The following is a 24,401-nucleotide window of genomic DNA, read 5'->3' as shown; positions in this document are numbered from 1 at the left end:
CTACGACCCATCGCGTGTATCCCCCTTGTTGGACAAGAAGGCGGACCGGCTTAAAACCTGAGGAAGACTTTTTGTGATATGAGTACGAGAGTGCTAGGAACAGAGGCTATCATTGATTTCAAAAGAAAATAAGATATGCACCTCATGGAAACACACTTGCATGGTTACGGAATAGAGCGAGAGAATGCGACTGGCTGTTTTGCTCATTCGGAATCGGGATAGACTCGATGAACCGAATCGCCAAACCTGCTGTAATGCTTACATAACTATGATATTATAATAGTTTATCACACAACTATTTGCGTTATGAAGAATTGGGAGCAGTAACATTTTCATTGTCGGGTCGATCGGCACAGAAAAGAACCAGAAATAATTGCATTTCGAGGCCTGACTGTTCTGGTCGCGGATAACATTTCATTAATACAGCAATCGTGCTACACTATAGTAAAGGGGGAGCCAATCTGATTACCCTTCAGATACCGATCCTAAGAAGTACCTGCAGAATTACGCTCACTGACCATAGCCCTACATATTTTCCATCTTAATCTATTTTGATAATATCCTGTCTCAGTTATTATAGAATCGTATTTCATCACTCAGTCTGCCATGGCAAAGTAGATCTTAAAACTTCGCCTTGGATTCCCACACCCGCCCCCTCCCCGCATTTCAGTTTCTATCACAAATTACTTTAATTTTTTGGATTCGGGCTTTCTGCCTCTGGAAACAGTTTATTTCCATTTTCTCCGTCAAGCTCAGTCAAAAAGGTCTCAATCAAATCTCTCCTTAACCAGATCTGCTCCGAACAGAACATCCCAATTTTACCTAATCACTTTGTTTTTCATTCCTTTCAAATGAATTAGTCGTCATGGGCCCCCGTCTAAATTAAATTAATATCTAGTGCTCACAACATGACGATACTGCATTCACATTATTTTAATAATGCTTTGAAAGAGTCGGGTATTCAGCTACAAATATCAGCGAGATGGCAGTATCTGCTTTTCAATGCCTGTCCCTGGAAACCGCAGACAACAGGAGGATGGGGAGAGTAAAGCACGGAGAGAGGCCCGCGTGGAGTGAGCAAACACAGGACCACGGAGATAGAATGAGATTGGTGAGTGAACCCGAGCAGATCCCGATCACAAGGGAAGGAGAAAACAGCGGAAACGAGAGACGAACCGAGAGAGAAGTTGCACGATGCCCCAGAGCAACTCTGCGATCTTCTCTGACCTGCTTACTCCTGAAAGGCGTGCCCTGGGCCGTTGCCCATCTGGAAAACTGGGCCAGCGTTGCACACCGGGTGGAAGCTCTCTGCGGGCCCTCGCGCATTATGTTCTTGACGCTTGGCCAAACCTAAGCAACAAGAATTGATAGCTGAGGACACTATAAGAAATATCAAATGGTTTATGTGAATAATTGTGGCGCATATGAGGACCAATGTCATGAAGTTAACATTTTGATTAAATGAGATATAATTAAAGGCAGATGTTCCTTTTACTGCTGAGATGTCAAATAAGAGATTCCTATCACATGGCTGCTCACCAAGAATATGTGAAGCAACACTGCCACCTACTGGTGCAATAACATACGATGCAGAGGTTATATAACCGCCTATTGGTGCAATATCGTATGAGACATAGGGGATATGGCCCCCTTGGAACCAACTGGTTCTCAGTAAATCAAATCTTATTTTTTTTTTGAATATATGACTTCAAGATTGAGATCTGTCTGCTAGGCCTAAAGTCATACCTGACAAACGAACAATCTGCCCGAATGTAATCAACTGGCAAGCATAAATGGGTCATTTTCTGATTGGCAGGGATGGCGTCTCGCATGTGCCTGTGCTGGGGCTTCAATATGATGCAATTTATATCAATGACTTAGATGGGGAAGTGAAGACATAGTAGCTAAATTTGCAGGTAGAAATGTAGAAAGTAGATTCTGAAGAGGACTTCAGCAGGTTGCAGACGGCATGGATGGATTACGCAAGTCCACAAAAATCTAGCACCTGGAGTATAATGTGTTGAAAGTGCGAATATGCCCAATTAGTCGGGAATATATATGCATATTTAATGATTATTGCATGAACAAAAACATCTGCATCATTCAGAGGTTTAGTGGGATATAGGTTTTTTGGTGCATGAGTGACAAAAATCAATCTGTAGACACAGAAAGTAACTAAGTAGGTTAATGGAATTAGATCCTTTAAGATGAGATGAATTGAACATAAAAGTGAGGATGTTATGCTTCAGTTATACAGGGCAACAGTGAGAGCCAATCTCGAATATTGTGCGTAGTGTTGGTCTCCTTATTTAGAAAGGATGTAAATGTATTGGAGAAAGTTGAGACGAGTTTTATTAGATATCTAGATAGAACGGGAGGTCTTATAAAGAAAGGCTAACCATACTGGCTTGTTTCCACTGGGATTTAGGAGAGTGAGGGTTGACTTGATTGAAGGATATAAGATCCGGATTTATCTTGACAGAGTGGACTTGGAAAGGATGTTTCCTCTTGCGGTTGAGTCCAGGAGAAGGGACGCTGCTTTCAAACTAGATATCGCCTCTTCAGGACAACGGTGAGGAGAATGTATTTTTTCCCCTCTGAGACTGCTGTGCAACTTTGGAACGCTTTGCATCAGACGGCGGTAGAGGCGGGGTCATCGAAAAATTTAAAAGCCGGAAGTAGATAAGCTGTTGTTGCGTAAGAAATTCGGAGGTGATCAGGTGTAGGTGGAACTTTAGAAGTTGAAACAAAGCGATCAGCCATGATCTTATCAAATAGTGAAACAGATTAGAGGGGCTGAATGGCCTACTTCTGCTCCTATTTTGTATGTTCATAAAAGTCTTTCATCTATTATTCGGGGTGTTGTGATGAATTCATAAATATATATCACACAAATCTAATAGATTTCTTGGATCTGTTTCACTATAGAAAATATCGGACACATAAGATAAAATAGCTGTCTTGACATAATGCCACGGTCACCAGATATGTGAAATGGGGATATTGTCTGGGAGTTTCCCAATACATAGCAATTTGTAAAGATGGTGTCTATTTAATGCCAAGGTGCAGAACCAATTTCACCTTGCTGTTTAGATATGGAGTTTCTTCCCAAACTCCAGCGGAGTTTCGGGAAGTTGGCTCGTGGTATTCTCACTGGACTAGTAATCCAGCAACCCAAGATAATCACAATACTGCCATGGCGGGTGGTGAAGTTTGAATTCAATAAACACCTGGAACCTTTATGCTGATTGTCGTAAAAGTCAATTTGATTCACTAATGCCCTTTAGGGAAGGAAATCCGCCGTCCTTACCTGGTCTGTCTTACAAGCGACTCCAGATACACAACAATGTGTTCGATTCTTACATGCCTTCTGAAAATGAGCAAGCTACTCAGTTCAAGGGCAATTAGGGGCGATTAATAAATGCTGGACCAGCCAGCGACGCTTCCACCCGATGGACGAATAAGTTCCTGCTGTGGAGTGGGAGGAGCTCAAGGAGGTTCCTGGTACTGTGTGTGGAAATGCTTTTTGGACAGCTGCCAACGTCAGAAGTATTTTAATGGCTCGGTTGAATGGGCATAGAAATGCTAAATGGGAATCAATCTGCAAAGAATGTGAGTGAATGCATTTGTGGAGGTCAAACAAAGCAAGGGAATATCAAATGGTGGAAATATATTAAGAGGAGTTGAGGAATGAGAGATCTTGGGGCACATGTCCATAGGTTCTTAAACGTGCCAGGACAAGAGGACATGCCGATCAAGAAAGCGTGTGGAATGTTTCCCATTATTGGCGGCGGTATTGATTACAAAACTAAGGATGAAATAATGGAACTGCCTAAAATGCTGGTTTGGCCCCAGTTTGAATCATTTTGCACTGTTCTGGCCACGACGTTACTGGAAGAGCAATTGTCCTGAAGAGACTGCAGAGAAAATATAATGTTGCCAGGTTGTGAAAATTGCAGATATGAGGAGAAATTGCACAGGCGAGACTTGTTTTCATTAGAACAGAGGAGGATAAAGGGTGAACTAACCGAGGCATACAAAATTATGAGGGGCCTTTACCGGTTAAACAGGAAATATTTGATTCCCTTAGCAGATCAAATCCCAGAGGCATAGATTTACGTTGATTGGGAGAAAGATGACAGGGGACATGCGGAATATGCCTTTCACTCAAAAGGTCAAAATCTAAAATCACTCAAAATCTAACCAGACTTTTGCTATGATGGCGCGGGGGAGGAGAGCGAATGTGGAAAATAAAATAAGAATATTATCATAGTATCAAAATCCAGATCAACCTTTCTCAGTCCAGTGTCAGGATGAAAAAACCCAGGGTTCGATTTTAGGCAAAGGCGCTGTTTCTCCACCATCACCGCTCCCCACCTCCCACCCCCCACACCCCCAAACACACACATACAAACACCCTCCTCACCCCTCCCCATTGTACTGGGAAGAAAACTCCGATTATTGGTTCCCAGGCTTATTAAGTCGGCTACCCTGCAGTGACATTGCTGGCGGTAGCCTCCATTGTTTCAGAGTGAGTCCTCCGCCCTCCCTCGGAGGCAGTGCTGCCTAATCTGACGAGCTGACATCTCCATCAGCTCGGAAGTACCAAAAACGAACACTGCTTTCAGCTATTTCCCCAAGAACAACAGTCATGTGAACTAAGAATTCAGCTCTATATTTGGGACAGTCTAGCTGGGACACCCCAGCGCAGTGAAGATTAACCTCCTCGCACTCGCCTTCCTGCAGTGCAGTTGAAATAGTGGTGGAAAGGGAATAAGGCTTTTACGTTGCTAGTGAATGTCCTGTTAAGGGCCTCAGTAGACCGAAGCGAGGAGGGAACGTCAGGTTGACTGGCACCCACGCAGATAGTAACCCAAGCTGGGAATCGAACTCCAGGCCCTGGTGCCGTGAGGCAGCTGCGCGAACCACTGTGCCACCGTGCTGCCCTAAGTAAGAGCTAGGGATTGTGTTCGAGCAAAGGCATTTTTGTGTTCGTTCTTGACATGGCAGCGTCCCGGGCAATACTACATTTAATGAATAATCTTTTGAGAACACAATAATGAGCGGTTTCTAGTTGACCCTCTTAACTCCATGCATTTTAGGTGCACCACAGTGCTGTCGGGAAGGGTTTTCTGGACTTAACCAACAAGAAAAAATAAACAGTGATTATAATTAAGGTGCGTTACTTGCATTATGGTAATGTTCCGAAAGACCTGTTTCCCTTTTGCACGTTTGGAAGCTGCAGTCGAAAGAAACGACGCCACTTGTTGCTATACATTTTGGAGCACTTACATACTTTTGTCACTTCGTGCTGGCAGTGGAGAATGTAAATATTCAAGGGCATTGATCGCGAGCCAAGCTGCTTTATCCTGAATAACGTCGAGGTTCTTGATTGTTTCTGGAGTTGCATTAAACCAGGCAAGTAGAGGGTATGCTGTCACAATCCTGACTGATGGCCATGAAAACATTGTCGACTGTCATAAAACTCCATCTGGTTCACTAATATCCTTTCGGGAAGGGAATCAGCTCCCACAGCAACATCTTTGTGACAGCCGTCAGCAATGGAAATATGACATAAACCTTAGATTTCAAAACTGGAGTCAAGCAGAGATGTATCATCAGCCCATCCTTTTCTCCATCTTCATCACCACCATCGGTCACCTTGTCAAAAACAAGCTTTCCACTGAAATTCACGTAATATCCAAGATGGGTGGAAATTTTGCGACCACAACAGGTTGAAATTGAAGAAGAGAATGATGCTGACATTGTTTGTGGAACTTCAGTGTGTGGATGTCATCACCATATCTGCTCTCAGAAGAGAATACCAAAGCCATGCTTGATAGCTTTGTGGAAGTGTATCGAAGAATTCATCTCAGCTTCAACCTCAAGAAGACATAAGTTCTTTACCGACCCACTCCAAAGCAAAATGTAATCTTTCCCTCTACCAAGATCAAGGAGAAACTCTCCCAAATATGAAACATTTCCCCTATGTGGGGAAAGACCTCTTATCTAAGGCTGCCATTAACATAGAAACCCAACATGTCATTCCATCTGTGAGCGCCACCTTCAGACACTTAATGATAAGAGGGATTGGCGACCGGGACATCTGTACTGATACTATGATCCTCATATACAAGGCAGTCAGCCTCCAGTGGCTCAGATACCTGGACTACATAAAGGTGACACCTCAGGACCCTGGAGTGGTACCACCAATGCTGTTTGAGATGAATGCTCTAAATCAACTGGAAAGACAGGCATACGAACATCAGCGTCCTTGAAGGAGTTAAGACCACCAGCATCAAGGCCATGATCATCTGAACCCAACTCCACTCAGATGGCCATGTGCTTAGCATGCCAGAGTCCTGATGGCCAGAGCAAATTTATTCCACTGAGCCCAAGGAAGGGACTTGAACAAGACAAAGACAAAGGAAGTGTTTCAAAAGCACTCTAAATTTTACCTCAAGAAATGTAACAGGGATGGAAATGGAGCACAGATGTAAATGCCCGCACGACCCTTGTTCAAAAGAGACCAACGTGAAGGAGCCTCGAGAACACTCGACAGCAAGAAAAGATCCAGAAAAAGAACCTGAGAAAGGAATGCCAGTCATTTCGAGTCCAAGGAGCAATGCCACCTCCCAGAAATACCTGCCAGATGTGGGGTCGGAGATGTGATTCTAGGATTGTTTTCGCTAAACATGCAAGGACCCACAGTACTCATGACCACTGACATGGTGTTCCTTAGGTGGAAAATCATACTTATTAGCGAGTGATCACCAAAAAATAAGAAAATTCTGAAACTGTCTCCAGTTTACAAAAGTGCCTCCGCCCTTCCCTCAGCCACCGCCAGCATTCTCCCTTCATCTATCCTGTCAATCACCGTATGAATTTGGTGTACTCCCATGACATCACCTCTCATTCTCCTAAATTCGAAAAAATGCAGATCCAGATTCCTCAATTACATCACTTAGGACAATGCTGCCATCTCAGGAATCAGTATAATGAAGCATTGTTGCACACTGTCTCTGGCAAATCTATCCTGCCTTGTCAAAGGAGACCAAAACTGTGTACATTAGTGTGGTCTCACCAAGCCTCCATACAATTGGACAAGATTTTTTTAACCAACACTCAAATCCTCTTGCAGCTATGGCGAACATGCCATTTGTCTTCCGAATTGCATGTTTCAACTGAATGTTAGCTTTCACTGATTTATGACCAAGGACATCCAGGTCCCTTTGGACATCAATTCTTCCCAATCTCTCACTATTTCAGAAATACACTCAATCTGGTTTTGCTACCAAAGTGAACAACATCAGTATTTCCACATTATATTTCATCTACCATATTCTTGCTCAGTCACTTGGCTGGTTTTTGAGTCTCTTTGCATCCTCCTCACAACTCACATTCTCATCTCAAACAAACATGGAAATATTACATTTTGTTCCCGAATCCAAGCCGTGGATACTGATTGTAAAAATCTGGGACACAAACACTGCTCCTTCCGGCAACCCACTAATCACAATATGTCAACCTGAAGGTGAGCCATCTCTTCCTATAGTTTTTTTGGAGTCTGATAACCACTTCCCAATCCATGCCAGAATATTACAGCCAAATGCAGTCTGCCTTTTTGTGTTTACTAACCTTCTGAGTGGGACCTCATACAAAAAGACGTTCAAAATCCAAATACACCACATCCAACAACTTCCCGTTACCTATTCTGCAAGTTATAACTTCAAAAAAAACGACTCGGTTTTTCAAATGTTCTTCTATTTCTAAATCCATGTTGGCTCTCCACAATTCGATCATTCTTTACGAAATGCACGTCATCAAATTATACCTCTACTACTGAGGTCAGGATAATAGGTCTGTAGTTACACTTTTTTTCTCTCTCCTTTCTTAAATAGTGAGGTTATATTTAATAACTTAAAATCTGCAGGAACTACTCGAGAATTTATACAATTTTGTAACCGCAATCAAGGGCGGTGTGGTAGCTGGCATTGCAGCCTCAGGCTGCCCAGGACCAGGATTTGATTCCAGCCTTGGGTGACTGGCTGGGTGGAATGTGCACGTTTTCCCCTTGTCTATGTGGGGTTCATCCCACAGTCCAAAGATGTGCAGTTAGGTGGATCGGCCATGCTAACATTGCCTTTTAATGTCCCAAGATGTGTAGGTTAGGGGGATTAGTGGGGTAAGTGGGCTTTGAGCCTGGGTGAGATGCTCTGTCAGAGAGTCGGTGCAGACGCGATGGGCCGAACGACCTGTTTGAGCACTGTAATGATTCTATGAAGTTATGATTTTATTCTATGATTCAATGAACTCGCTATCCCGACAGCCACCTCTTTTGAACATATGGTCCAAATTGTCTTTCGGTTCAAATGAATTTCATTTAAACAAATTCATGTTTTTCTGATCGTGATACTTAAGCGTCCCGGTGGTTTCTACTTATTCTACCACAACATGTAAACGGCAACGTAGCGTGGCGCTGTTGTCCTAGGCGGAGCTGTTCTAACGCAGTGTCTGTCAGTGATGCGGGTCGCTTTCTATCTCGCAAAGTATTTTTCCTCACTTAAACCAATTTAAGAGAAAGGTCGTTAACTTTAAACGCAATAACCTATTTAAAATCAGGCAACAAGGCGTTTTACTGACAGATCTCTGAACAATAGCGGAGGATAGTGGATGCTGAGCGGCGCCGGGAGATGGCCGGAGTGTGACGGGGGAGTGGGGGGAGGTTGGTGGAGGGCGTGGTGTGCTTGAGGTATAGCAATTGGATGTCTCCACAACTCTGGAACAGTCGGCACCGCAGCATTGATATTTCTGAGCTATTCTGTTCGCCCAGTCCATTAATTAATGCATCAAGTGGACATCTCCAGTTCCATTCCGTCATTTCAGATCAAACGCAAATTTTCTTTATGAAAATAACTATTATTAAATTGTTTAAGTTGCGAAGCCAATTCTGCCAATTAATTCATAGCTTCTTAATTATAATACAGGATAATCTTACTTAAATGTCTTTTACTCCAAATATTCATGTATGTCTGTACCTCCTCTTACCATAGGCACGAACATAAGAATGGTTCAGCCTTTTCTTGTTTGTTTCTAAATGTAAATACTAAAAAGTAATATAATACGGCTAAGGTTAAATACTTATAAAAGGTAAACTAAAAATGCAATATATTTTAATTATCATGGGTTAGATCTCTTGCTATCTTCACCAGCACCCTGCTTGCTTGTTATTGAAGGCACACCTTTCAATCTATTGTTTCATATTCTACTGCTGCAAAGTACATGCAGTAATTCTATTACGCAACGGAAGTTTGCTCTTCTTCCAAATTTCAATGCCATGTGTTTAATAAGAATTATAAGAAGTTTAATTTACTTGTGTATTTTAAAATTAATATTGATCGGCATAATATCTTCACTTAGAAATAATGTAGGTTCAATATATCAAAACACTATCTTTTTGGCGTGCCTTATTTATTGTCGGTGCAACATACTTGAAATAGTTGCCTTCAGGAAACTGCACGTCACTTCTAAGCTCGTTTCCTTTGGTACTGCCGGTTCCTTCATTAACTTTGGGCAGAGAATGATTGCGTTTCATAATTGAAAACCATCACCTACATTGTTTATAGTTTGTGTTTTTGCTGGTCTTTGCAGCTTGCAATTTTACTTGCACCAATATATTTATGGCAGTCTCAAGTAAATCTACACAGAAAAACTATGTACTGAAGGGAAATATTGATTTGCGATTTGTGTGAATTTTAAAAAGGACGATTCTTCTCTGAGTTCAAGTAAAAACTGAAAGGGCTCGAACAATTCAGCAGGTCTGTCAGCATCTATGAGAGAGAAACAAAGTTCACGGTACAACTCCATATGACTCTTCTTCCCAAAATCACTTTGGAATAAGAGTCATACTGGACTCGAAACGTTAAATATTTCTCTCTCCAGGAAAGTTGGCAGACCAGCTAAGTTTTTCAAGCACACTCTGCTTTTATTGGAGATTTCCAGCATCCGCAGTATTTTGACTTCAACTTAACTGAGCTGCTTTCGGTCAAAGGCCTCACAGAACCTGAAGATATGATTTGATTTTTTGATTTCATTTGATTTATTATTGTCACATGCATTGGTATACGAGGAAAAGTATTGTTTCTTGCCCGCTGTACAGACAAAGCATACCGTTCACAAAGAAGGAAACGAGAGGGTGCAGAATGTAGTGTTACAGTTGTAGCTAGGGTGCAGCGAAAGATCAACTTAATGCAAGGTTCAAAAGTCTGATGGAAGCAGAAAATGCTTCATAATATATCTCAGCAATCAATTCAAATGATTGTATATTTTTAAGAACAAAATGGTGCCGGTATCCGAAAGAGGATGCTAGATGTTACCTAAAATTGTGGAACCAGGTAATTTAGAAACTCTCACATTAAGCGCTGTGAATTATTGTCAGAAACATCCACATCATGATCACCGCTATCCACACACTACAACATTCAGTCAGATCTACCTTGAAAATTATGTTGCAAGATTACTTCCACATGTGCGCATACGATTGGTGTCATTGACTTTACATAAATGCAGAACGCAGCAAAAACAAACTTCACGATTCCTCACAATTAAAAATTTGCTTAGGAATTTTGTCCATGGAAGCAGATTGATCATAATCACAACGTCTGAGTTAATGGCAGTAATTTTATTGCATTGCGAGTATTTGCAACATTGCACTTTAACAGTTCGGGGTGAACACATTAAATACAGGCAGCGAGACCGAGACAGCAAACTGCCGATTGTGATGATTTATTTAAAATGTGCCTCTTTACTGCAGTTGATATTTTGTTAAACAGACATTGCTACTAAAATAAGGAATCAGCGCACAAGATCTTGCAATCACATACAGCTGGATCTGGAGATGCTTGTTCGAAGCGGGTTTGCTAGAGCCTCGTGTTTGACCACACAGGAGTAAAGCTCGTGTGACTTCCACTCTGAGGCTGACAGAGTCAGATAACTGCTCACACTGAACGTGTTGTCCGCCTCCTGCTGTATCCGACTGGTCTCAACCCCATTCCCTCTGACGCTGCCATCTACAGTCCATTCAATCTCCGCAGCTCCCGGGTTAAAACCGCTCACCAAACACACCAGGGTCGCCATGTTCTTCGCTGTGATTTGATCCGATGAAGGCGGAAGCAGAGACATGGTGGGGCTCCGTGGATCTGAAAAGTGGATAAAACAAAAGATTCATTCTTAAATGACAAAAAGAGTCAGAATCAATGTTTTGCATTGTTGAAATCTTTGAAGATTGCACGTCACTGTACAAAGCTGCGGGGAAATTAATACAAGGTATCTTCATTAATGTAACTGCACAGCCGCTGCCCCGAATAGTTTTCAACGATATATAGTCTGTTAAGATATCCCTAATTTTTCTGCCTGACTAGAAACACATGCAATATCTTAAGTAGAAATTGAATCTTAGCGAAAATGAATGCAGAACATAGCACTGATGTGTTCAAAGCAAATGATCGGCATTAGGAGTAAATCTTGGAACAAAGTTGGGAGTAAAGATAATTAAACACATAACATTTGATTCTAAACAGTGTACTGCTCAACAAACTATTTAGAACTTTCCAGTTTGAACTTCTTTTTACAGAAATGTAACATTGGGCTAATATCTGGAGTCTCCACATTCACTGTCATGGCCGCTTTGCACCTTCTCAGCTTGCACCAGGTTTCTCCCCACTTCTCACAGTCATTTCCCCACAGCCCCAATCCTGGTCCGACTATAATGTGTAATCCTGCAGGAGACTGTTCCATTACATTCCGAATAATCTATCTGGAACATCACTGGTCTACAGCGTCACAAGTGGAATCTTTTCAACAAACAGTTTCCTACAAATAACGCTGCTATGTAAACAGGTATATCCACGTTATATAATATAATAATCGAAAAACAGTCTCAGTGCTCAAACAATGCAACCAATGTGACTTGGCCAATAATTTACTTCACAACCAATATGGCTTCATTCCATTAACTGCTGATTGAAGGTTGTGGGTCTTTGTTCTGCGGAAATAAGCTACCCCATTTCTTACAAGCATGGCTGACATGAAAACTAACGACACACAATTGACTAAAACAGGCTCGGATATCCTGAGGTCGTGATGGGCGCTATGCTAATGCAAGTTCTTTGCTTTTATTCTTAAAAAGAAATAATCCCATGAGAGTAACAATGAATGTTTACCGCGGGTAATATGGTTGAAGACAGAAGGTCACAATCTGCTGCCTGTTCGGCTAACCATTCACACCAGGCAGTACAAGAACGAGCTAAAATGCCCGACTCTCGGTTTTTTTTATTTAGTAAGAAGAAAATGTTGAAACGTTACTGCATTTTCACCAATGCTATACAATCTATTGCAGTCCGGAGAATTTCGCCTTGGGACATATAAGGTTGTTGACACAAGAATTGGGAGACGGAACCGTGCAATTTGAGAAGTGCATTTAACCCCGCTTATCGGAGATTTATCATACTCCGGAATTGAACTGAGCATCATAATACAGAAATATCTGAAATCCCATGGGATTATTGAGCAATCATTGCCATCCGTATAAATCTGCGCAAAAATGCGTCGACACCAAGGTCTGTATTATCGGCGGAATTACAGACCATTTTCCCTTTTTTATCTTGTTCTTATCTCCGTGATACCGCCGAGCAAAAAAAAACAATTCACAATGCGATGGAGTACGCGAATTTTCAGTAATACAAATCCTCTCAGGCTGATCACAGAACCAGGAGTCAGGTTCAACTGAGTAAATAAAAAAGCAGGTGCAGCAATCTGAACGCCTGATGCGAGATGTGCGCATGCAATTCATCAAGACGGAAGTTAATGAGCCAGTCACATGTTAAGGAAGTAGATGTAATGTCAGTTACAGATGTTTGTTATTCGGTTATGCCGAAAATAGTAGAGCGCTGACTATTATCACTAGCTGATCGCTGGTATTTTTGTTGCATTTTTCGGGCGGGGGAGGGAGGTGGTATGGATTATTGAAAATCTTTTTTATCCTCCGAACGTTTTCACTGAGTTTGGAGACCATATTGAGTTGCAGCAAGTTATCTCATTAACGTTACCAATGCGAGAATGGGGATTAATGTGCAGTATTGCTCTCAAAGTGGAATGATTTTGCAACTTAGCCTTTTTACCGGCGTTATCCATCTAAAAAAAATTCGTGGGGTTCTTAGAATCTTGGAATTCTGGGACACAGAATGAGGCCAACGCATTCTTTGAAAAGAGCGCGCAGACTCAATTTCCTACGTAGTTGTGTTTACTTCTTAGAATATTTCTCCATTTCGCCATCGTTCTGCTCGCCCCATTAATACAGGCAAGATGCAGCAGTGCGAACAGCCCCTTGGCTAAACAATATAACCAATCGTGCCACTTTTGCTGTCTCGCAATGAAATTCAATTCGCAAGTTATCAGCTGACCGGAAGGTGGAAATTTAAACTCCATCTCGCTGGAAAAATGCTTTCATTGCATTCTGGGGGTAGGGAATATTGAGAATTTTATTTTCTGGACGGTTTCACTCAGTTTGGAGACGAGATTGAGTTGCAGCAAATTATCACATTAACGCTCCCATTCCGAGAACGGGGATTAATGTGCAATATTGCTCTAAGTGGAGTGAATTTTTGATTTTGTAATTTAGCCTTTTAGCCGGCGCTATCCAGCTCCAAAACTCTGGGATTCTTAAAACCCTGGAATTCTGGAACACAGAATGAGGCCAAACGCCTTCTTTGAAAAGAGCGCGTCCTGAGTCAATTTCCTTGAGTTTCATTCTTAGAATATTTCTCCGTTTTACCATGGCTCTGATCGCCTTATTAATACAGGTAAGATGCAGCAGTGCGAACAGCCCCTTGGCCAAACAATCTATCCTATCCCGTCCCTTCCGCACTCTTCCAATCAGATTCAATTGATGTTCTCCGACTATCCACTGGCCGCAAGGTGGAAATTTCAGCTTCCACCTTGCTAGAAGAATAAGGGGCAAATTTCCGCCAGAGCATTCAGGAAGATCCCAGTGAACCTTGTTTTAAAGTCCCACTGCCCTGGTTAAAACCGGGTGGTATGGTTTCATCTGAGAAAAGTTTCTCCAGGACACGTTTAAAAGCCTAGATATTGCCTATAAAACTGGTCGCACTGACGAACTTTTGCACGGCACATGACACTGGATCACCAGCTCTGTCGAAACGTATTTAAATGACAGTAGCCGTGATTTGCTATAATTCAATCAGTCAAGCCAATATGTTTAAAGTGTTTTTTTCAGTGTCCGCAGTGATGCGGTAAACAATTTACTTACTGCCCAGGTTCAGCTTGGTTCCTCTCCCGAAGGTGGATATTCCGCTTCTAGCTACAGCACAGTAATAATCGGCGGCGTCCTCCGATTGAACGTTGGTGATGGTTAAATGCATCTTGTTACTCGATGAGTCCACAGATCCGGTGAATCGATCTGGAATTCCTGGACCTCTGGTGGAGCTCCCGTACCAAACAAACACAGGGGCGCTGTCGGGTTTCTGCCAGTACCAGCTCGTGTAGTAGCTGCCAATGCTGCCTCCGGACATGGTACAGGTGATCTTGACAGTCTTTCCCGGGGACGTTGAAATGGATCCTGGCTGGGTCAGGACAATATCTCCGATGGCACCTGGTGAAATAAGTTATTGACCTGTCAGGCTCTACAATTGTGTATATTGTTTGCAATTCAGCTCCGTTAAAGTCAAGCATAGACAATAAGTGCAGTAAAAATAGCAACAAGAGTGAAAGTTAACGCAACACCTACTGTGAAAACAGAGCATTAGTGCGGCAAGGACTCGAACAGTCATGGTGAAGGTCCTAGTGAGGGTCAGACTGAAATACTTCTTGACACAGTGCGTTCCTGGGCTCTTTATAAAGCTCTCCTTAAGAGGCTGCAACCTTGACAACGTCATTGAATATTAAGTATGCATGCGAAACCCCATCATCTAAAGCGGGCAATAGGATTTCGTGTCCTGAGTTGACTGCGATTTGCATAGGCGTACGTCAGCTATTTTCGAAACAAATGTCAAAAAATAGGTTTCAACACGTGAATAAATGTGTACCAAAAAAATGAAATGGCGGGTAAAACATGGGTGACTGGGTGACCAGCGTATTTGAGTTTTAGAAGTCTGAGCGGGACAATAAAGCGGAAAAACTGGAGGCAGTAAACTGTTTTGTGACTATATGATTCCGCCCAAACTCGAGTTGGAAAAGCACAGTGCGAATTGAGTTTGAGCATAGCGAGAAATTAAAGAGGTTGAGCAGTGTCCTTATTGACAACACACAATAGATAGATGAGCGGATGGACAGGGAGACAGGGCGATAGGTAGAAGGTCGGAAGGACAGAACGGATAGAAAGAAAGAAAGAACAGATATGTAAGTAGGTAGGTGAAAGACACACAGATAGCTGGATAGAGAGAGATAGACAGACAGACAAGCAGATAGATAGAGCAAGACAGGGAGAGAGAGGAGACAGACAGGCAGAAAGTGAAGGATGGAAAATGCACAGGAATGTTTGATGTTGATTGTACCTTGTGTTGTTCGCGAACTGCCGGGAATGGAGAGCCTTGGTGAATTAAGTCTTCTAAGAAAAACATGGACGATGAGATGAAGTTTTATTAACCGGCCTGGGAGGGATACTTTTTGCCACATGAGACTGCGAGTTTATTATGTCAACACTTTGAAGAATGAATTGTGAAAATTCAAATAAAGCAGTTGTTCATTAAAATTGTGATAGCTATGGAAGTTTCAAGATCAAGCACGGATTGCTACCCTTATCGTAGAAAATATTATACTAAATTCCGTTCGTACCCAGTTTGAAAATAGCGCCTAACATTCACAACAAATACATAAATATTCATAGGATCATAAAATCCCTGCAGAAGCAGGCCGTTCGTCCTGTCAAGACTGCATCGACAGCAATCCCCCAAGTCCGTAACCTCACCCATTTACACCACCAAGTCCTTGACAGGATAGGACAATTCAGCGTGGCCAATCCACTTAACCTGCACATCTTTGGATTGTGGGAGGAAACTGGAGCATCAGGAGGAATCCCACGCAGACACGGGAGATCTCCACACAGTCACCCAAGGGTGGATTTGAATCCGGGTCGCTGGAGCTGTGAGGCGGCAGCGCTAAAACCTGTGCCACCGTGTCACCCTTAAAAACTAACAATAAGCTAATAATAGTTAATGATGCCATAACCTTCTGTTTTTCTCCAGATGAACACCTGGTTGGGGGCTGATGGATTTAGGTAGCCGGGATACCTCGCACACGTATCAGAACAATGCCAACGGTACCGGTTCAAGTTCTCTTCTGACTCCGGTGGACTGCTGACCTGCCGTCTGCCCCTGCACCCGAGAGTGAAGACAATGGCAAACCACCACTGACAAAACCTGCCATGGAAACGGCTCAGACCAAAGCATCAGCAGACAATGGGCCAAGGTTCTGCTTTCTACGGACGACAGATGGACAACTGAACAGGGGAGGTGCCGGAGCAGTAGAAAATAGCGAATGTGTCAGCCCTGTTCAGGAATAGGGTGAGGGAATTTCCAATCTATATGGACCGGACAGTTGGTATATAAGGTTTCAGAAAAGCAGATAATCTAAAATAATTCAGTTTATTTGAAGTGAGCCAGCACGGGTTTGTGAAAAACGAGTTGTTTTTGACTAACAAAATTGCATTTTCTCAGTAAGCAGCAAAATGTTTGATGAAGTGAATGCAGCGCATGCTATTTATATAGATTTTATGAAATCCTTTGGCAAAGTCCCCCATAAAAGGTTGTTTAACAAAATTGAGGATCATGGAATAGGAGGGTTAGTTTCACGTTGGACTTGTAAAAAATGTCTGGAGGACAGAAAAGAATAAATTGCACCTTTTTTTAAGAATGGGGTATGATAAATATTGGTGTTTCCTCGCTGTCAGTGCCGAGAAAGTTGGCCACGATATAAAACGTCAAGGTATGGCAAACAGTGAGGATGATCACTATTCACTGCAACAACGCATAGATAGCGACAGGAATCCACAGACAAGAGACAGATGAAATTTAATGCAGGTATATGTGCTGGTGAATTTTGCCAGAAGAGGTAGAGAGAGTCAATACATTTTTACTTTAATTTCAGTAGCGGGGTGTAGACATCGTGGCCTCGGTCAGTATTTATTGCTCAACCCTAATTAACCCTGAGAAGGGTCTTTATTTAGAGATGATTTACGATATACTTGAATTCCACAGGTCTAAATGTTGTGCAGGGCTAAGGGGTTCTGAGCATATTCAGAGATTGGTTGCTTTTCTTTCCTTCATGGAGTGTGGACATGGATGTCAACGCCAGCATTTGTTGTCATAAATGCATTAGAAAATAAGAACTGGGGGCAGGAGTAAGCCATTTGGCTCCTCAAGCCTGCTCCGCCATTCAATTAGATCAAGGCTGATCTTCTCATGGACTCCGCTCCCCTTATCTGCTCACTCACCATAAACCATAATTCCCTTTGCTGTTCAAAATTTATCTATCCTTGCCTTAAAAACATTCAACGAGGTAGTCTCAACTGCTGCCGTGGGGAAAGAATTTCACAGATTCACACCCTTGTGGGTGAAGAAGTTCGTTCTCAACTCAGTCCGCAATTTTCTCCCCATATTTTGCAGCCAAATGTCCTCGTTCTAGTTTAAAATGCCAGTGGAAACAACCTCCTTACTTCTATCTTATCAATTCCTTTAATAGTCTTAAATGTTTCGATAAGACCTCCCCTCGTTCTTCTGAATTCCAATAAGCAGAGTCCCAGTCTACTCAGTCTGTCCTCATAAGCCAAACCTCTCAACTCCGGATTCAAACTCTTGAATCTCTTCTGCACCTTCCTCCAGTGCCATTATATCCTTTCTCGAGTAAGCAGAACAAAACTGTACACAGTCCTCCAGGTGTGGCCTCACCAGCACCTCATACAGCTGCAGCATAACATCAATGTTTTTAAATTCCATCCCTCTAGCAATGAAGGACAAAATTTCATTTGCCTTCTTAATACCTGCTGCATCCGCAAACCAAATTTTGGGATTCATACACAAGGACACCTGGTCCCTCCGCACAGCAGCATGCTATAATTTGTTGCCATTTAAATAATACTCCATTTTGATGTTTTCCTATCAAAATGGATGACCTCTTATTTACCAACATTCTACTCCATCTGCCAGAACCTTGCCCACTCACTTAGACTATCTATATCGCTTTGCAGACTTTCAATGTCCTCTACACACTTTGCCCTAAAACTCATTTTAGTGTCATATGTGAATTCTGACGCACTGCACTTGGTCCTCATCTATGTAAATTGTAAACAATTGCGGTCCCAACACTGATTCATGAGGCAACCTAGTAGTCATTGATTGAGAACCAGAAAAACACCCATTTAACGCCCCCCCCCCACCCCGCTTTGCTTGCTGTTAGTTAACCAATCCTTTATCAATGCTAATTTATTACCTGTAACACCATTCACCTTCATGCTGTGCAGCATCCTTTGGTGCAGCACCTAATCTAATAGAATCATAGAACCATAGATAATTACAGCTCAGAAACAGGCCTTTTGGTCCTTCGTTTCTGTGCCGGGTCATTTGTTTTTGCCTAGTCCCACTGACCTGCATTTGGACCATATTTCTCCAGACACCTCTCATCCATGAACCCGTCCAAGTTTTTCTTCAATGTTAAAAGTGACCCCGCATTTACCACTTTATCCGGCAGCTCATTCCACACTCCCACACCTCTCTGCATGAATACTACCCCATTCCCCTTATATTCCCTTTAAACTTTTCTCCTTTCACCCTTAACCCATAAGGTGGAGACAGAAAAGGAATTCCAATTTTCTGATGCTACAATGAACAGCAGGCACAGATTTAGGCATCTGGGCAAAAAGTACGGAATGTCTGACGAAAACTTTTTTCTCCTCCAGCCTCAGTGGAAAAAGCCTGCTTGCATTCATTCTATCCGTACACATCAAAATCTCATACACCTCTATCAAATCTCCCCTCATTCTTCTACTCTCCAGGGAATAAAGTCCTCACCTATTCAATCCCTGTATCTCAGCTTCTCAAGTCCCGGCAACATCCTTGTGAACCTTTCCTGCACTCTTTCAACCTTATTTACATCCTTCCTGTAACTAGGTGACCAAAACTGTATACAATACTCGAAGTTCGGCCTCACCAATGCCTTATACAACCTTACTATAACACTCAAACTTTTATACTCGATACTCCGATTGATAAAGGTCAATGTACCAAAAGCACACTTTACGACCCAATCCACCTGTGACGCCACTTTTAGGGAGTTCGATACCTGTATTCCCAGATCCCTCTGTTCAACTGCACTCTTCAGAGTCCAACCATTAACCCTGTACGTTCTACTTTGGTTTGTCCTTTCAAAATGCAATACCTCACACTTGTCTGCGTTAACTTCCATTTGCCATTTTTCAGCACATTTTTCTAGTTGGTCCAAACCCCTCTGCAAGCTTTGAAAACTGTCCACTACACCTACAATCTTTGTATCATCAGCAAATTTGCTGATCCAATTTACCACATTATCATCCAGATCATTGATATAGATGACAAACAACAATGGACCCAACACCGATCCCTGCAGCACACCACTCATCACAGGCCTCCACTCAGAGAAGCAATCCTCCACAACCACTGTGTGGCTTCTTCCATTGAGCCAGTCTCTAATCCAATTTACAAACTCCCCGTGTACACCTAGGGACTCAACATTCCTAACCAACCTTCCATGAGGGGCCTCACCAAAGGTCTTCTGGATTATTTTTATTTGATTTATTATAATCACATGTAATAAAATAAAGTGAAAAGTATTGTTTTTGTGCGCTATGCAGACATAACAAAACGTTCATAGAGAATGAAAGGAGAGAGTGCAGAATGTAATGTTAGTCATAGATAATGTAGATAAAGATCAACTTAATGCAAGGTAGGTCCATTCAAATGTCAAACGCCAGCAGAGAAGATAAAGCTATTCCTGAGTCATTTGGTACATGACCTCAGATTTTTGTATCTTTCTGGAAATCCAGATACACCACATCCACAGGTCCCTCATTGAAATCTTCTCAAAGAATTTTAACACATGAGTCAAACGTGACCTGCCCTTCATGAACCCATGCTGTGTCTTCCCAATGGATGTTAAGCTAACTGGCCTCTAGTTACCCGCCTTTTGTCTATCTCCTTCTTTAAACAGTGGCGTCGCATTTGCTGTTTTCCAATCTGCAGCAACCTCTCCAGATTTGAATAATTACCACTAGTGCATTTGCTAATTCCCACGCCATCTCTTTTAGTACCCTGGGATGCGTTCCATCAGCCTCAGGAGTTTCTTCTACCTTTAGCCTCATTAGCTCAACACTATTTCTTTAGTGGTAATGATAGCTTCTAAGTCCTCACACGCCATAGCATTCTTGTCATTCATTTTTAGCATGTTATTCATTAGTGCCTGGAAAAACGTGTGGAACCTTTTAGTTCACAAACAGATGCATTGAGTACAAAACCAGACAAGTGTGCTGAAGCTTTATATAGTCCTGGTTAGGCCAAAACTAACATATTGCGTCCAGTTCTGGTCACCACTCTTTCGGGAGGATATGAAGATCCTTAAGAGAGTGCAGAGGAGATTTGCCAGGACGATTCTAGGAAATTTAGGAGGAAGGTTAAGTGGGAGACCTGGGGCAGTTCAGTTGGAAAAAAGGGGAACTTGACGGAAGTGCACAAGGAGTGGCAGTTTTCATAAGGTGGAGACAGAAAAGCAGTTCCAATTTTCTGTGGTACAATGAGCAGCAGACACAGATTTAAAGCTTTGGGCAAAAAGTACAAGGAATGTCAGAGAACAAAGAACAAAAAAAAAGCCCGGGAAACAGGCCCTTCGGCCCAACGAGCCCACACCGCCATTTTAACATTACCAGTCCCCCCTCCACCCATGACCCTTATCTATCCTTATGGCATTCCACATTGAGGGAAAACTAATTTAGGGACATTTATTACCTCCAATCAGCCTAATAGCACATCTTTGGGGTGTGGGAGGAAACCGGAGCATCCGGAGAAAACCCACGCAAGCACGGGGAGAATGCGCAAACTCCCACAGACACTGACCCAAATCCATGTGTCTGCACAGCAAACAGTGATGGTCACTGAGCTGTCGTGTTGCCCAGCATCTGGTCCAGTTTAAGCGGACACTAACGACATGAAGTACTAGGCAATTCTCGAACATCCAAGAGCAGTCCTTCTACGACCCATCGCGTGTATCCCCCTTGTTGGACAAGAAGGCGGACCGGCTTAAAACCTGAGGAAGACTTTTTGTGATATGAGTACGAGAGTGCTAGGAACAGAGGCTATCATTGATTTCAAAAGAAAATAAGATATGCACCTCATGGAAACACACTTGCATGGTTACGGAATAGAGCGAGAGAATGCGACTGGCTGTTTTGCTCATTCGGAATCGGGATAGACTCGATGAACCGAATCGCCAAATCTGCTGTAATGCTTACATAACTATGATATTATAATAGTTTATCACACAACTATTTGCGTTATGAAGAATTGGGAGCAGTAACATTTTCATTGTCGGGTCGATCGGCACAGAAAAGAACCAGAAATAATTGCATTTCGAGGCCTGACCGTTCTAGTCGCGGATAACATTTCATTAATACAGCAATCGTGCTACACTATAGTAAAGGGGGAGCCAATCTGATTACCCTTCAGATACCGATCCTAAGAAGTACCTGCAGAATTACGCTCACTGACCATAGCCCTACATATTTTCCATCTTAATCTATTTTGATAATATCCTGTCTCAGTTATTATAGAATCGTATTTCATCACTCAGTCTGCCATTGCAATGTAGATCTTAAAACCTCGCCTTGGATTCCCACATCCGCCCCCTCCCCGCATTTCAGTTTCTATCACAAATTACTTTAATTTTTTGGATTCGAGCTTTCTGCCACTGGAAACAGTTTATTTCCATTTTCTCCGTCAAGCTCAGTCAAAAAGGTCTCAATCAAATCTCTCCTTAACCAGATCTGCTCCGAACAGAACATCCCAATTTTACCTAATCACTTTGTTTTTCATTCCTTTCAAAAGAATTAGTCGTCATGGGCCCCGTCTAAACTAAATTAATATCTAATGCTCACAACATGACGATACTGCATTCACATTATTTTAATAATGCTTTGAAAGAGTCGAGTATTCAGCTACAAATATCAGCGAGATGGCAGTATCTGCTTTTCAATGCCTGACCCTGGAAACCGCAGACAACAGGAGGATGGAGAGAGTAAAGCACGGAGAGAGAACCGCGTGGAGTGAGCAAACACAGGAGAATGGAGATAAAATGAGATTGGTGAGTGAACCCGAGCAGATCCCGATCACAAGGGAAGCAGAACACAGCGGAAACACGAGACGAACCGAGTGAGAAGTTGCACGATGCGGCAGAGCAACTCTGTGATCTTCTCTGACCTGCTTACTCCTGAAAGGCGTGCCCTGGGCCGTTGCCCATCTGGAAAGCTGGGCCAGCGTTGCACACCGGGCGGAAGCTCTCTGCGGGCCCTCGCGCATTATGTTCTTGACGCTAGGCCAAACCTAAGCAACAAGAATTGATAGCTGAGGACACTATAAGAAATATCAAATGGTTTATGTGAATAATTGTGGCGCATATGAAGACCAATGTCATGAAGTTAACATTTTGATTAAATGAGATATAATTAAAGGCAGATGTTCCTTTTACTGCTGAGATGTCAAATAAGAGATTCCTATCACATGGCTGCTCACCAAGAATATGTGAAGCAACACTGCCACCTACTGGTGCAATAACATACGATGCAGAGGTTATATAACCGCCTATTGGTGCAATATCGTACGACACATAGGGGATATGACCCCCTTGGAACCAACTGGTTCTCAGTAAATCAGATGTTTTTTTTGAATATATGACTTCAAGATTGTGATCTGTCTGCTAGGCCTAAAGTCATACCTGACAAACGAACAATCTGCCCGAATGTAATCAACTGGCAGGCATAAATGGGTCATTTTCTGATTGGCAGGGATGGCGTCTCGCATGTGCCTGTGCTGGGGCTTCAATATTATGCAATTTATATCAATGACTTAGATGGGGAAGTGAAGACATAGTAGCTAAATTTGCAGGTAGAAATGTAGAAAGTAGATTCTGAAGAGGACTTCAGCAGGTTGCCGACGGCATGGATGGATTACGCAAGTCCACAAAAATCTAGCACCTGGAGTATAATGTGTTGAAAGTGCGAATATGCCCAATTAGTCGGGAATATATATGCATATTTAATGATTATTGCATGAACAAAAACATCTGCATCATTCAGAGGTTTAGTGGGATATAGGTTTTTTGGTGCATGAGTGACAAAAATCAATCTGTAGACACAGAAAGTAACTAAGGTTAATGGAATTAGATCCTTTAAGATGAGGTGAATTGAACATAAAAGTGAGGATGTTCTGCTTCAGTTATACAGGGCAACAGTGAGAGCCAATCTCGAATATTGTGCGTAGTGTTGGTCTCCTTATTTAGGAAGGATGTAAATGTATTGGAGAAAGTTGAGATGAGTTTTATTAGATATCTAGATAGAACGGGAGGTCTTATAAAGAAAGGCTAAACAGACTGGCTTGTTTCCACTGGGATTTAGGAGAGTGAGGGTTGACTTGATTGAAGGATATAAGATCCGGAATTATCTTGACAGAGTGGACTTGGAAAGGATGTTTCCTCTTGCGGTTGAGTCCAGGAGAAGGGACGCTGCTTTCAAACTAGATATCGCCTCTTCAGGACAACGGTGAGGAGAATGTATTTTTTCCCCTCTGAGACTGTTGTGCAACTTTGGAACGCTTTGCATCAGACGGCGGTAGAGGCGGGGTCATCGAAAAATTTAAAAGCCGGAAGTAGATAAGCTGTTGTTGCGTAAGAAATTCGGAGGTGATCAGGTGTAGGTGGAACTTTAGAAGTTGAAACAAAGCGATCAGCCATGATCTTATCAAATAGTGAAACAGATTAGAGGGGCTGAATGGCCTACTTCTGCTCCTATTTTGTATGTTCATAAAAGTCTTTCATCTATTATTCGGGGTGTTGTGATGAATTCATAAATATATATCACACAAATCTAATAGATTTCTTGGATCTGTTTCACTATAGAAAATATCGGACACATAAGATAAAATAGCTGTCTTGACATAATGCCACGGTCACCAGATATGTGAAATGGGGATATTGTCTGGGAGTTTCCCAATACATAGCAATTTGTAAAGATGGTGTCTATTTAATGCCAAGGTGCAGAACCAATTTCACCTTGCTGTTTAGATATGGAGTTTCTTCCCAAAATCCAGCGGAGT

The 24,401-nt window shown here is 42.4% G+C and overlaps 1 protein-coding gene across 1 annotated transcript; it reads right to left on the bottom strand.

The window, feature by feature from the left end:
• Positions 1 to 10,731: 10,731 nt before the first annotated feature.
• On the bottom strand, positions 10,732 to 14,846 carry LOC145356119 (immunoglobulin lambda-1 light chain-like). The gene is made up of 3 exons (XM_080208729.1): positions 14,798 to 14,846; positions 14,327 to 14,668; positions 10,732 to 11,198 (listed from the first exon to the last, which is right to left on the bottom strand). The coding sequence occupies exons 1-3, from the start codon at positions 14,844 to 14,846 to the stop codon at positions 10,876 to 10,878; spliced, it is 714 nt and encodes a 237-aa protein (XP_080064855.1). The 3' UTR covers positions 10,732 to 10,875.
• Between the last annotated feature and the right edge of the window lie 9,555 nt (positions 14,847 to 24,401).

This window comes from Carcharhinus amblyrhynchos, chromosome 20 (genome assembly GCF_965287045.1).
Source record: "Carcharhinus amblyrhynchos chromosome 20, sCarAmb.v2.hapA, whole genome shotgun sequence".
Classification (NCBI taxonomy): domain Eukaryota; kingdom Metazoa; phylum Chordata; class Chondrichthyes; order Carcharhiniformes; family Carcharhinidae; genus Carcharhinus; species Carcharhinus amblyrhynchos.
Note: the sequence above shows the minus strand (reverse complement) of the source record. Positions and strands in the feature narration are given on the sequence as shown.

Coding starts and splice junctions, on each gene's coding strand:
- LOC145356119 (XM_080208729.1), bottom strand. CDS start 14,846: ATGACTGTTCGAGTCCTTGCCGCACTAATGCTCTGTTTTCACAGTAGG. Junction 14,669..14,797: donor GCTCTGTTTTCACAGTAGGT/GTTGCGTTAACT, acceptor TTATTTCACCAG/GTGCCATCGGAGATATTGTC. Junction 11,199..14,326: donor AACCAAGCTGAACCTGGGCA/GTAAGTAAATTG, acceptor TCCACTTTTCAG/ATCCACGGAGCCCCACCATG.